At 40.6% G+C, this 11,184-nt stretch overlaps 1 protein-coding gene across 2 annotated transcripts; it reads left to right on the top strand.

The window, feature by feature from the left end:
- The first annotated feature begins 718 nt into the window (after nt 1–718).
- ZFAND1 (zinc finger AN1-type containing 1) lies at nt 719–7,372 on the top strand. Of its 2 annotated transcripts, none has more exons than XM_059480159.1 (8): nt 719–781; nt 1,802–1,844; nt 3,089–3,128; nt 3,492–3,619; nt 3,705–3,796; nt 4,609–4,733; nt 6,572–6,727; nt 6,871–7,372. In XM_059480159.1, the coding sequence occupies exons 1-8, from the start codon at nt 727–729 to the stop codon at nt 7,039–7,041; spliced, it is 810 nt and encodes a 269-aa protein (XP_059336142.1). In that variant the 5' UTR covers nt 719–726; the 3' UTR covers nt 7,042–7,372. The 2 variants fall into 2 exon arrangements, with proteins under 2 accessions (XP_059336142.1, XP_059336152.1); XM_059480169.1 differs by lacking the exon at nt 719–781 and adding an exon at nt 1,195–1,223.
- The last annotated feature ends 3,812 nt before the right edge of the window (nt 7,373–11,184 follow it).

Genomic DNA, 11,184 nt, shown 5'->3' with positions numbered 1-11,184 from the left:
CCCAGTCGCTTCTTCTCAAGGCTGAAGAGGCTCAACTCCCTCAGTCTTTCCTTCGAAGGGAGATAATCAAGTCCCTTGGAAAATGTTGTAGCTCTCTGCTGGATCCTCTCCAGGAATTCCAAGTCTCCTGCTGAGGAACCCAGAATTGGAGACGTGCCGCAGGAAGGTGTTTCGGGAGAGCATCACCCTCGGGCACAGGCGTGCACGCGGGTCAGGGCTGGGAACATGACACTGAAGTCTGACGGAATGTGTTTTTTTACAAAAGTGGTGGGTGCGCCGCTGAGGAAACCTCATTGGCACCAACAGGTTGCAGAATGCACGAAGTGCTTCGGAAAGCCGGGCTGCCTCGGCTCTGCCTCCGGGAACAAGGCACTGCCCCAAGGGACGTCGCAAATAGCGACACAATAAGACACAAATCATGCCCTTTTCCCCCTGGAACAGCCCGAGAAGCACCAGCCGCGGCTCTAGGCCCACTGAAGGCTGAGGCTTGGGCCGACATGGGCTGCTCAGGTTGCCCTGAGCCCGGTGAAGCCGCCGCTCCTGCCGGCATCCCCGCAGCTCCGAGCTCGCGGGGCGGGCTCAGGCTCAGGCTCAGCCCTGCGGGGCGGGTTCCCACCGGCCCTGGCCCCGCCTCGGCCCCGCCCGGCCCGGGGCGGGTCCCGCCGGCCCCTCCGCAGCGCGGCCCCGCCCGCCCCGCCGCCTCTCCGCCTCCTGCGCGCTGCCGCCATGGCGGAGCTGGAGCTGGGGCAGCACTGCGGGGTGCCCGAGTGCCGCCAGCTCGGTAAGGGACAGCGCGGCGGTGCCGGCGGAGACGGGGATGGTGGGCCGGGGACCGTGCGGGGTTGCGAGGGGTGTCCCCCCCGATCGGGGAATGCTCTGTGCTGCTGCAGTCCTGCTCGGTGCAGTGCCAGCGCCTGTCACCTCAGTTGCCTCACCGGATAGTTAACAGCCCGCTTGCCCCTTCCTCACACTGGTGCCTTCAGTGATCTCGGAGAGTGTGACTGGAAATGAAACCTCTCAGAAAGAAGCAGCAGAACGGCCTGTACAGAAAGCTTTCTGAGGGACCACTCGGAGATGAGGGGATCGGGATGATCGTGACCTGAGCTGCGTGATCTGTCAGCATAAAATCCGAAGGATGGAGAAGCAGAGTAGTGGGCTGGACCTGGCATTTGCTGCCATTAATGATGTGGTGGAGTTCAGCAGACAGTGATGTGATTTTATGTGTAAGAATTTATGTGGTAGGCAGGGGATCTGTACAGAGGCTTAGGAAGTGTGTGCAATTTTAATCACCCAAGGACAGTATGTATGATATGATGTGAAGAAGGGGCAGGATCATTATCACTGTCCAGTGGAGGAGATGCTTTCCCTTCCAAAGAGTCAGCATCTCCTCCAGTTGGCAGCCCATAAAAAAATATAAATCATCCACTGTCAGTAAATAGTATTCTAAGTGGTCTCACGATAAATTCAGTTTTTAACATAACTAGTAATTTTGATGGCTAGCCGTATGTTCCAGTGTCATAGCTTGATATTGAAAAAAAATTTAATTTAAAGCTTAATTCCAACTTCTGGGATGTATATAAATATAATTTACCTGCTCATATGTTTTTCTGTAATATTAATTAGGGGAGTTAACAAAAGCCACTTCTAGCTAAAGTGTAGATGCAGTTGCTAAGTATTCTTATAAATATACCTACCCTGTGATGTTGGTAAGCAAAAGTTAATTATGTGAAAATTAAGCTAGAAACTATTAACAAAACAACAATCATGTTGTCTTAACTGAAAACAAATCTCTTTGTTTCAGATTTTCTTCCCTTTGTATGTGATGGCTGTTCAGGCATCTTTTGGTAAGTTCATAGAATCACAGACCACCTCAAGTTGAAAGGGTCCCACAAGAGTCAACAAATCCAACTCCCTACTCCTCGCAGGACTAAAACTAAAGCATACTACTAAGTGTCATACAGACAATCCTTGAACTCCAGCAGGCTTGGTGCCATGACCACTTCCTTGGGGAGCCCATTCCAATGCCCAACCACCCTAAGAACCTTTTCCTAATGTTCAACCTGAACTTCCCATGACACAGCTTCTTTCCATTTCCTCATGTTGTATGCTTGGTCACCAGGATTTCCTCATCCCAGGTGAAGAATCCTGTACTTGCTCTCATTAAATTTCATGCAGTTAGTGAGTGCCCAGCTCTCTAGTCTATCAAGAATCTCTATATGCTCCACCCTCAAGGGAATTGACAGCTTTTCCTGGTTTAGAATGGTTGGCAACCATAGCATGTATCCAGATCATTTATAAAAATACTAAAGAGCACTGGCACTAAAATTGAGCCCTGGCTAAATCCACTGTCCACCAGATTGAAGGAATTGGCATTAACTGTGACTCTGAGCCCAAACCATCAGCCATTTGCTCGCCCATAGTACTACAGACTTCTCTAGCTGTGTGCTGGGCCTTTTTGTGCAGAAAAACACTCTGAGAGGCAGTGTCAAAAGCTTTGCTAAAATGCAAAACACATCTGCTGGCTTCCCAGTGTCAACTGAATGGGTGACCTTGTCACAAAAGGAGGCGGGTGATTATGTTCTCTTCTTGAAAAAAATTTAAGGTTTCTTGCAAGGCTGAAATCAGGGCCTACACTTTCATTTACACTTCAGATTAGCAGAGGGTAGCTGAGAGAAACTCACTTCTCTCACACATTTCACTTCTAACATATCAGAAGCCTTCAGGGGATTTCTGCCATTATGGAAGAAATTTGAAAATCCATTAAAACAGAAAAGCTCTCGTTGCTTTGAACTGAACTCTTGAGCATGCTAATGTCTTCATTCTCTTGAAATGGTTTGTTTATCTTGAAGCATAAGTTCCAAAAGCTAAATATTTTACATTCTGAGAAAGAATATGATCTATCCATTCAAGAAGTGAAATGCATAGGATAGAACAAACTTTGGAGAAGGATCACTATCTAGTTGAAGTTTTTCCATGATAAAACTTGTCAGATGACTCTTAATATACTTAATACTTAAATGTTTTCACATGCAATTTTTTTTCCTGGAATGTTGATAACAGTGTGATATTTTCTTCTTTTTCCACAAAGCCTTCAGCACAGGAGCCGCGATGCTCATGGGTGTTCTGAGGTAATCTAATAATATATGGCAGCCTTAAATTAAAATTCCATGCAACTTAGCTGTGTGTTTTCAGACTAGATGTATGCATATTGTATATAAGTATGAATTATTTAACTGAGAATGTGAATGGCTTAAAAAAATGGATCTACTCTTTTTCTTCCCCTCAGAAGTAAATTGACTTTGAGTAGGATGACAGTTCTTTTTCAACCTCTGAGCTAAACATAACCAGGGCAAAAGTTGGAGAGAATAGCTGGACCAGGTTTGCCCATAAAATGGAGAGCTGGCACAGATCTTTGAGAAAGCTGGGTTGGTAACTTATATCTGTTGCCTGTATCTGTTTATTTACACAAAATATTTTGTACTTACTCCTAGGTGAATATAAGAACCAATTCTCTGAAACCTGATCAGCACAGATCTTACCCATGCTCATACAAGGACTGCAATGGAAAGGAGCTTTTGCCAGTGTTATGTCCTTACTGTGGAAAACATTTTTGTCTCAGGTGAGTGGAACAGAGTGTTTAAACATCAATGTTCATTTAATAATGTATGGAAAACACAATAGAAGTTTTACTTTGTTGTTTACAGACATCGTCATCAATCAGACCATGAATGTGAGAAGCTGGACACTCCAAAACCTCGAATGGCTGCCACCCAGCAGCTTGTTCAACATATTATAGGCAAGTACAGAGGCATATATATTCTTTTTCTTATATTTTTTTCAGGATACTATTTGAGTTTCTGACCTCCTTTGAGGGGTCAGGTTTGACCAAATAAGAAGAAAGGATGGGAGTTCCTTGGTTAAATAGCTCTAAGCTTACATGTCAACATTTAATACTGTTCATCTAAACTGAGCTGTTCATCTAATACTGTTCATCTAAACAACAGTACAAGGAACATCTAAAGAATAAATAAGGCACAGGTTTCTTTCAGAATTATTGTCTTGTTGCCATTCTACAAGTACTATACTATAATGAATTGTACCTAGCCATTATTACTTTTGTATTAATCCATGTGCAAATAATGCAATTATGTTGGATGAGCATGTCAGTCTGCTGGGATCACACCTACATAATCAAGATGCCCAGAAAAGTCTGATTCTACCATGTAATGTTTTGCAGGTTTTAAACAAGCTCTAGGATGGGCAAGAGAATAAACATCACTGCCCAGCTGGACAGTGGGGTTATGTGAAGAAAGGGGGACCTGAAATGTTGCCATATGAATGCTGTGGTAGCCACAGATGTAGAAGCTCCAGAATTTGTATCTATTTGGCTTTTGCAGCCTGTGTTTACATGGTGATAGTGTTCATCTACCTTTCAATGGAAAGGAATTCTGCTAGAACTAAAAATGCTGATACATCACTTTGGGACAATATGAACAGATATATTGCTATTGGCAATGCAATGAGACCCAACAGACTAAGGTCTATGGCATATAGTATGCTCAGGAAACTGTCAGAATGATCACACTAACAGTATAATATTGTTATCAGATTCTAAGAAGAGTGATGAAGTGAAAAGCAAAAAACGTAAAGGAGCAAAGAACAGTGAGACAGCAGCAAAAGTGGCATTAATGAAACTGAAAATGCATGCATGTGGGGACAAGTCCTTGCCTCAGGTCAGTGATGTTTGTTTTCAATAATTGAATTCTCAAAGGAAGTGGAAAGATTACTAAATTGTTTGATCTTCATCGAGTTTCCTCGGTTCCGTGGTTTTGGATTTAATTTTTCAAGACCACAACCCCTTAAATGTACATTTCAGCCTGGAAAGCCTGGAACACAAAAGCAATCTCACTAGTCTTATGTCTGTTATAAGATGTCTATGTGGAGTTTGGAGCAGGGGAATCAAATTCTATTACTTCATAGCAGAAATGTGTTTGCCTGCCACGTGGTGTCACATAGCACTGCAGGGACAAATGGGGTCTTTTGGAGATTCTTGGCAGAAAGATGACAGCACTAAGTTTATTAAATCATATTTTAGCAGAATTTGATGATCAGAAGAGCATAGAACTTCATTATTAGACTAGAACAGGATTTCTAGAATCACTGTAGCAGAATTTTGTAAGTAGTGCAGCAAAGAATTTTGTAGCACATCTTAGCTTGTGGTTCTTTATCACCTGGACCCTTTTTGCAGATAATATCAAATATTAATACTTGGCTAGCAATATCAATATTTCGGATCATCTAGCCCTGAAACATGTAATTGCTTGGTTTTCCCACCAAGACTGAATTCATATGTTGAGGCATTGCAGTGGACAATGTAGTCTTATCATAAGAATGTGCCTTAAACATTTGAGTTTGCTAATTTTGAGAGTGTAGGGGAATGAGTATGCCAACTTAGATTGGTACCAAGATGTTTCAGGTGCAGATTCAGCTACTCACCCAGAATCAGCACCTGAAGATTGAGGGTGTTGTATATAAACAAAAACCAATTGTATGTGTAAAAAACCCATGTGAGAAATTATTTTCATAAACTGCATAGGACAATTATCATCCCATTCATGATGGAGGAAGGAGGTACAGATAACCTTCAGTACAATACACTGGGTGCTGTGATCATATTTTTGCAGCTGAGGTTTCTATGAAGGTGAAGTGATGATTCCTTGGGCATACTCCAGGTTTGTTCAGGCAAAAAAAAATCTGTCCAAGTTTTACTCATTTCCTGAAATGATAAGAAATTACCCATTCTTGGGAATTATCCAAACTTCTGTGAAGGTAAATGGAGTCCCCATCTAGAAACAGTTTTTCACGTGCCCTTTGCTTTGGGAGTTAGTAAAGGGACAGACAGGTATTTTAAACTTCATAAGGGTAGTGGTTAATAAGAACATTGTCACCCTGAAAAAAGAAAAGGTCTGACACTAGGGGGTTTATTAGACATTTTACTGTTGGAAAGCAGGAGAATGAGCTTCTTCCACTGGGCATCTGGTGAGTGTCTACTGGTTATTTTAAACATCAAGCAGCTCTAAGTAGGGCCTTACCTCATTTTCCCATATGGAAACTTTGCCCTAGAGCTCATTTTAGTGGACCATTCCATTTCTTGACAGTACCATTACTTTGAGGACAGGTGGAACACCCAGGAAACTCCATGATTGTCCTAGGATTCCTGGAAGTTTTTCTTTCTTTTTAATGAATGTCATTGTGAGACTGCACAGTAGAGGGCATGAGAGTGTCAGCAAACTGCTGATTAAATCCTGCCAGAGTGGTAAGACCATCAGCTTTACCACAAACAAAAGCTTTCCCTAAGCCTTCCTTATTTTATCTCCATTAAGGGTGTAACACCACCCCTCGGGTGTTCAAGGGAGAAGTCCAACATAATTAATTTGCCAAGTGAACCAGGGGGCTTATTTCCTCCCACAATCCATTTGGTCCCCAGAAAAGGTGACCTCTGGTGTGAGGCCCTGGCATTGTGTCTTCATCGATTGTTTTAATGTTTGTCTTCTTTTTCATGTTTTTCTAGACAGAAAGAATTTACTTTCAAGTATTTTTACCAAAAGGGAGCAAAGAGAAAAGCAAACCCATGTTCTTTTGCAGTAAGTGGAGTATTGGCAAAGTAGTAGATTTTGCAGCTTCCTTAGCAAGCCTTAAAAATAACAACAACAAATCAACATCCCAGGTAAGTCAGCAATAACAAACATTTTCCAGGTTGTTGCATTTTGGTTTTGGTTTTTCTTCAGCCTTTTGTGCCTCTACCACCCCACTTCTTTCATCTTGGATAGGGAAATCTTGGTGTTAATTTCTGTCCTGTTTGTCTTACAGAAACTGAGATTATGCCATACTGCCTCTGGAGAAGCCTTGCCATTTGAGCATACACTGGAAACATGGCTATCTGATAAAGACTATCCACTGTACAATGGAGGGAATATAATTCTGGAGTATCTTGATAATGATGTTCTATTTATAGAAGATACAGAATCCTACTTTAGTTAGTCAGTAAATTTCCACAAGCAAAAAAAAAAAAAAAGCAGTATTTTTTAGAAGCATGGTATTAAAGCAAGTCCAGTTTTCTTTTTAAATCACTGGTATGCCAGAATGTCTTCCATTGTAAAGACACAATTCCCATCAATTTCTCAGTTGCTTGACTGACAGAAGAACTATGTCCTTCCTATAAAATTATAATTAACATTACAGATATTTACATTCTTGAATAAATTATTGCTCTATTGCGCTGTATAATATCAAGAAGTTTTTCTTAAATTTGGTATTTATTTTTGTGTGAGGGGTGGAAACAGTATGTTTTAATAAATAATGAAAACATAAACTTGCAGTATGACAGTTTTCTGAAGGAAAGAAACATAGTATGATAATGCAGCATCTTTTCTACATCTACACAAACAGATGTGATTGCATTTGGGAACCAGCACTGTCCATACACCAGGTTCACATTTTCTTCTTCTAATAGTTTAATGACATTTAGGAGGAAAGCTTTATGAAGCAGAAGTAAGCCTGTCACTTATTTTACTTCACACAAAACTGTAGTTTTGACATTACTTAGGTATGAATAAATTGCTTTACTGGATGTGTTGGGGATGTCATGCAAAGGAAGATGGTTTTGGTTTCCATGAAGGAAAGGGTTTTCAGTGGCTGGATATTTTGGAAATCTTTGTCTCCTGTCGGTGGAAAGTACAGGAGCATTTTTCTGCTTTCCCCTGCCTGTCTCTCCAGCTGTTATCTTGCTTTCCAGTACAAGAGGAACAGTTCCCTTTTCCCTTGTTTCTAGTTTTCCTCCCTTTCATCTGCAATTGTCTTTTCATCTTTCTTTTTATCTTAGGCTGCTGTGGTACAGAATATGCAGTAAAAGCCCAACCAGCACTGTGGAACCAGTGAGCTGGGAAGAGCCCAGCTCTTCCCCACTCTGTTTCTACAAAAGCAAGTGAAAAATACTTTTGTGCAACAGGGTCATTTCCCCTTTTTTTAGCAGAAAATCTTCTGCTAAATCTTCAATAATTTTCTGCTTACACCCTCCTGCCCCTGCTGGCAGGCAAAATAACTGAAAATAGCATTTGCAGGCAAAATAACTGAAATAACACTTTTTTGTGGATAAAGAGAAGATAGACTTGGGATGCAGGAAGTAAATCTTTGGGGAGACCTCAAAGGTTTTACCAGCATGGTTGCTTTCATCAATTGCCAGTAATGGCTAAGGTCTATCAGCCTGTAAATGACAGTACAAACATGGCAAGTCACAGTTGATAGGACTCCAAAAAGTTTTCACTATCATCTTATTCCAGGAATGTGTCTAGGATTGTACACAGAATCTCATTCCAGGTAGTTTTCAGAAACAGAGAAGCAAAACCAAATTAGTCTGACAGATATATAATTGAGAAGAGATGAAAACTCCACCCTAATCAATGGTCATTGGAACAAAAGCAGAAACTTTTCCAGACCTCCAGGATCTTGCATAGGTTAGAACTGCTCTCATTTTACCTGTTTAGATTCCAGCGTATCTTTACTTAGCATTTTGTTTTGTTTCATTTTTTTAAACTCATTGTCTTAGCACATTTTCATACAGAAAGTTCAGCAACTACATTTGAAAAAAAAAAAACCAAAATACTTTGGAGGAGTCAGTTCTCATTTGAAACCACTATTAATTTTACAGGCCTGTGTTTAGAAGGTGCTGAATTGTTTCACTTCTAAGTTAATAAACAAAACTTTAACTTCTAGTAGATGCAAAAAAAAGTATGTAAAGTTATGCAAGCAAGAAAAGGATTTTATCAAAAGAAATACCTCCTGATTTTACAACAAACAGTACTTTCAGCCAAACTACAAAAATAGGTGAATATCAAGCATTTTAGTTGTTCTAGCTGTAATTTTAGAGAATGCACATGGTCAAGGATTTACAAACATTTTGTGAGATGCTGTGGTAGCAGCTCCTGGCCTTGTGCCAGGTTCAAACATTGCTGCAAGGTTGGCATGGTTTGTAATATATGCATGTAATATATGCAACAGTTTGGAAAGAGTTGTATTAACAGCAAGAGTTCAATTCTGCTTGGACGTGTGACCTCTTAGATCAGCTGTACTAAACAAAAAATAATATACCACACTAAGACAGCAGGCAGTAATCTCTCATACTTTTATTTTCACAATTTTCTATTTCTCTGTTTGGGAAACGTAGGTACCCTGGGGTGTGATCAGTCCGGTTTGCAGACTTTTTTTATCAATACATCACCTCTGTTCATCCAGTTTATCAGGTGACACTTAAAAATACACCTTGCAGCTTACTTTTCCTTCTAGTAGCCTCATATATAAAATACAAAATTTCAGCTGGAATAGAAATTGTAGTTTGGATTAGGAAAATTCTTATACTTGTTAGGAGAGAACTTCAGGCATTCCTGTTTTACTTCTGTTGATTTTAAGGTGAATGCAGAATTTGAAATCTCCTGTAAAGCCCTTGCTGTAATGTTAAGTATACATTAATGATGTCAAAAAAGCCATTTTTCATAACACTCACGCAGTCCTATATAGATTGCACTGAGGCATGTTCAGCTGCTTGCCTCAACAAAAATCAAATCTGAGCCAAAGTGCCTCTTTCAGTGGTCTGTGTGCTTTTGGTATAACCTTGTAAAGAATGACTTGCAAAATAATCAGTAAAAACACAACTTATCATCTCTGTAGTTCTTTAATTACTGTGAATACTTTAAAAAGCAGGCTGATTCTTGTTTATGAGATGGGAAGGAGGAAATGTGGAATTGTACAGTGACTTGCCCCACACAACAGATTTAGTGAAAGAGTGGAAACTTGTTCAGTGATGTGGAAAGGACAAAACGAACCCCCTTTGGCCTAGCTGTGCCTTGGGCTGGCACTGGGGCAGTGGGGTAGGACTGCTTCTTTTGGTGTGGTAGACATTTTATGGTTATTTTAAGTGTAAAGCAAATTGCAACCCTTAACCTGTTTAGCCAGATCGCCATTTTACATAGGACAGTCATTTATATCAGCTGCAATTTGTGAGAACAAAACAAGCCCTCAGTGTTTTGTCTTTACCTGGTAACAGAACCTATGCTCAAAAGACAACAGGGGGAAAAATTACATCGGTATCAGTCAGGCTTGGAAAGTTTTTTCCTCTATATGATTTTAATTAATATTGAAGATGCATCAGTTGCACTGCAAATTGCTTTCAAAAACCGCTGAACTCTGTGTACTCGCCCTCCGTGAGGGTTCCGAGGCACTGACACGGGTGTCCCAGAGATGATGTGGATGCCCCGCCCCGGGAAGGGAACAAGGCCCGGTTGGATGGGGCCCTGACAACCTGGTCTAGTGCAAGGGATCCCTGGCCACGGCAGAGGCGCTGCTTATGATCTTGTGAAAAACGCCAATCACTCGTTTTTAAAATTTTTAAAAGTTTAATAGTAATAAAATAGTTAAAAAGAATAGTAACACAATTAGAGTAATAACAATTTGGACAAATTAAATTAGGACAATATGAGACAATAAAAACAAAGAGTTATGGACGTCCGGGTACCTTTTTCTGGGCATCACGAGCCCGAAAAAGGACCCCCGTTAACAAAGGATTAACCCTTAAGAACAATAGCCTGTTGCATATTCATACACTTCATACATGATGCATAAATTCCATTCAAACACAGGATTCTGTCTGGTCAGTGTCAACTTCTTCCTTCTAATCCTAACAGCGCCTCCAAGCCGGGAAGAAGTTGGTTTCTTCTGATAAGAAGGCAATAAATTCCCTTTCTCTGAAAGATTTAGGTGTCCTGTGGCTGCTATCTCGCTGCAAGCCCTTTCTGTTAAACAAAGCATCCTACATACCATCATTTTTATTTTAACAATTTTTATAACCTAAAACTATATTTAACACAGTACTTAAGAAAATTAATACAGCATTATTTTCTAACACAATACATATAATATTCATTTTAATATTTGCGAAAAGCCAATCATAAAATACATGCATTTTTCACAATCTTTAAACCAACTTCCAACCCAAGCCATCCTTTCAATTCTATGATAAACTTCAATCGCGTGCTCCATGGGAGAGCATTTACGGTATCTCCGCCCTGCCACGTCTAATTAACAACAAGAACTCGACATCAAAGCCTAATTTCACCATCTCCCCTGTACATT

Source organism: Ammospiza nelsoni, chromosome 1, assembly GCF_027579445.1.
Source record: "Ammospiza nelsoni isolate bAmmNel1 chromosome 1, bAmmNel1.pri, whole genome shotgun sequence".
In the NCBI taxonomy this organism is placed as follows: Eukaryota; Metazoa; Chordata; class Aves; order Passeriformes; family Passerellidae; genus Ammospiza; species Ammospiza nelsoni.
The sequence above is the reverse complement of the archived record's forward strand: the minus strand, read 5'-3'. Positions and strand labels throughout refer to the sequence as shown.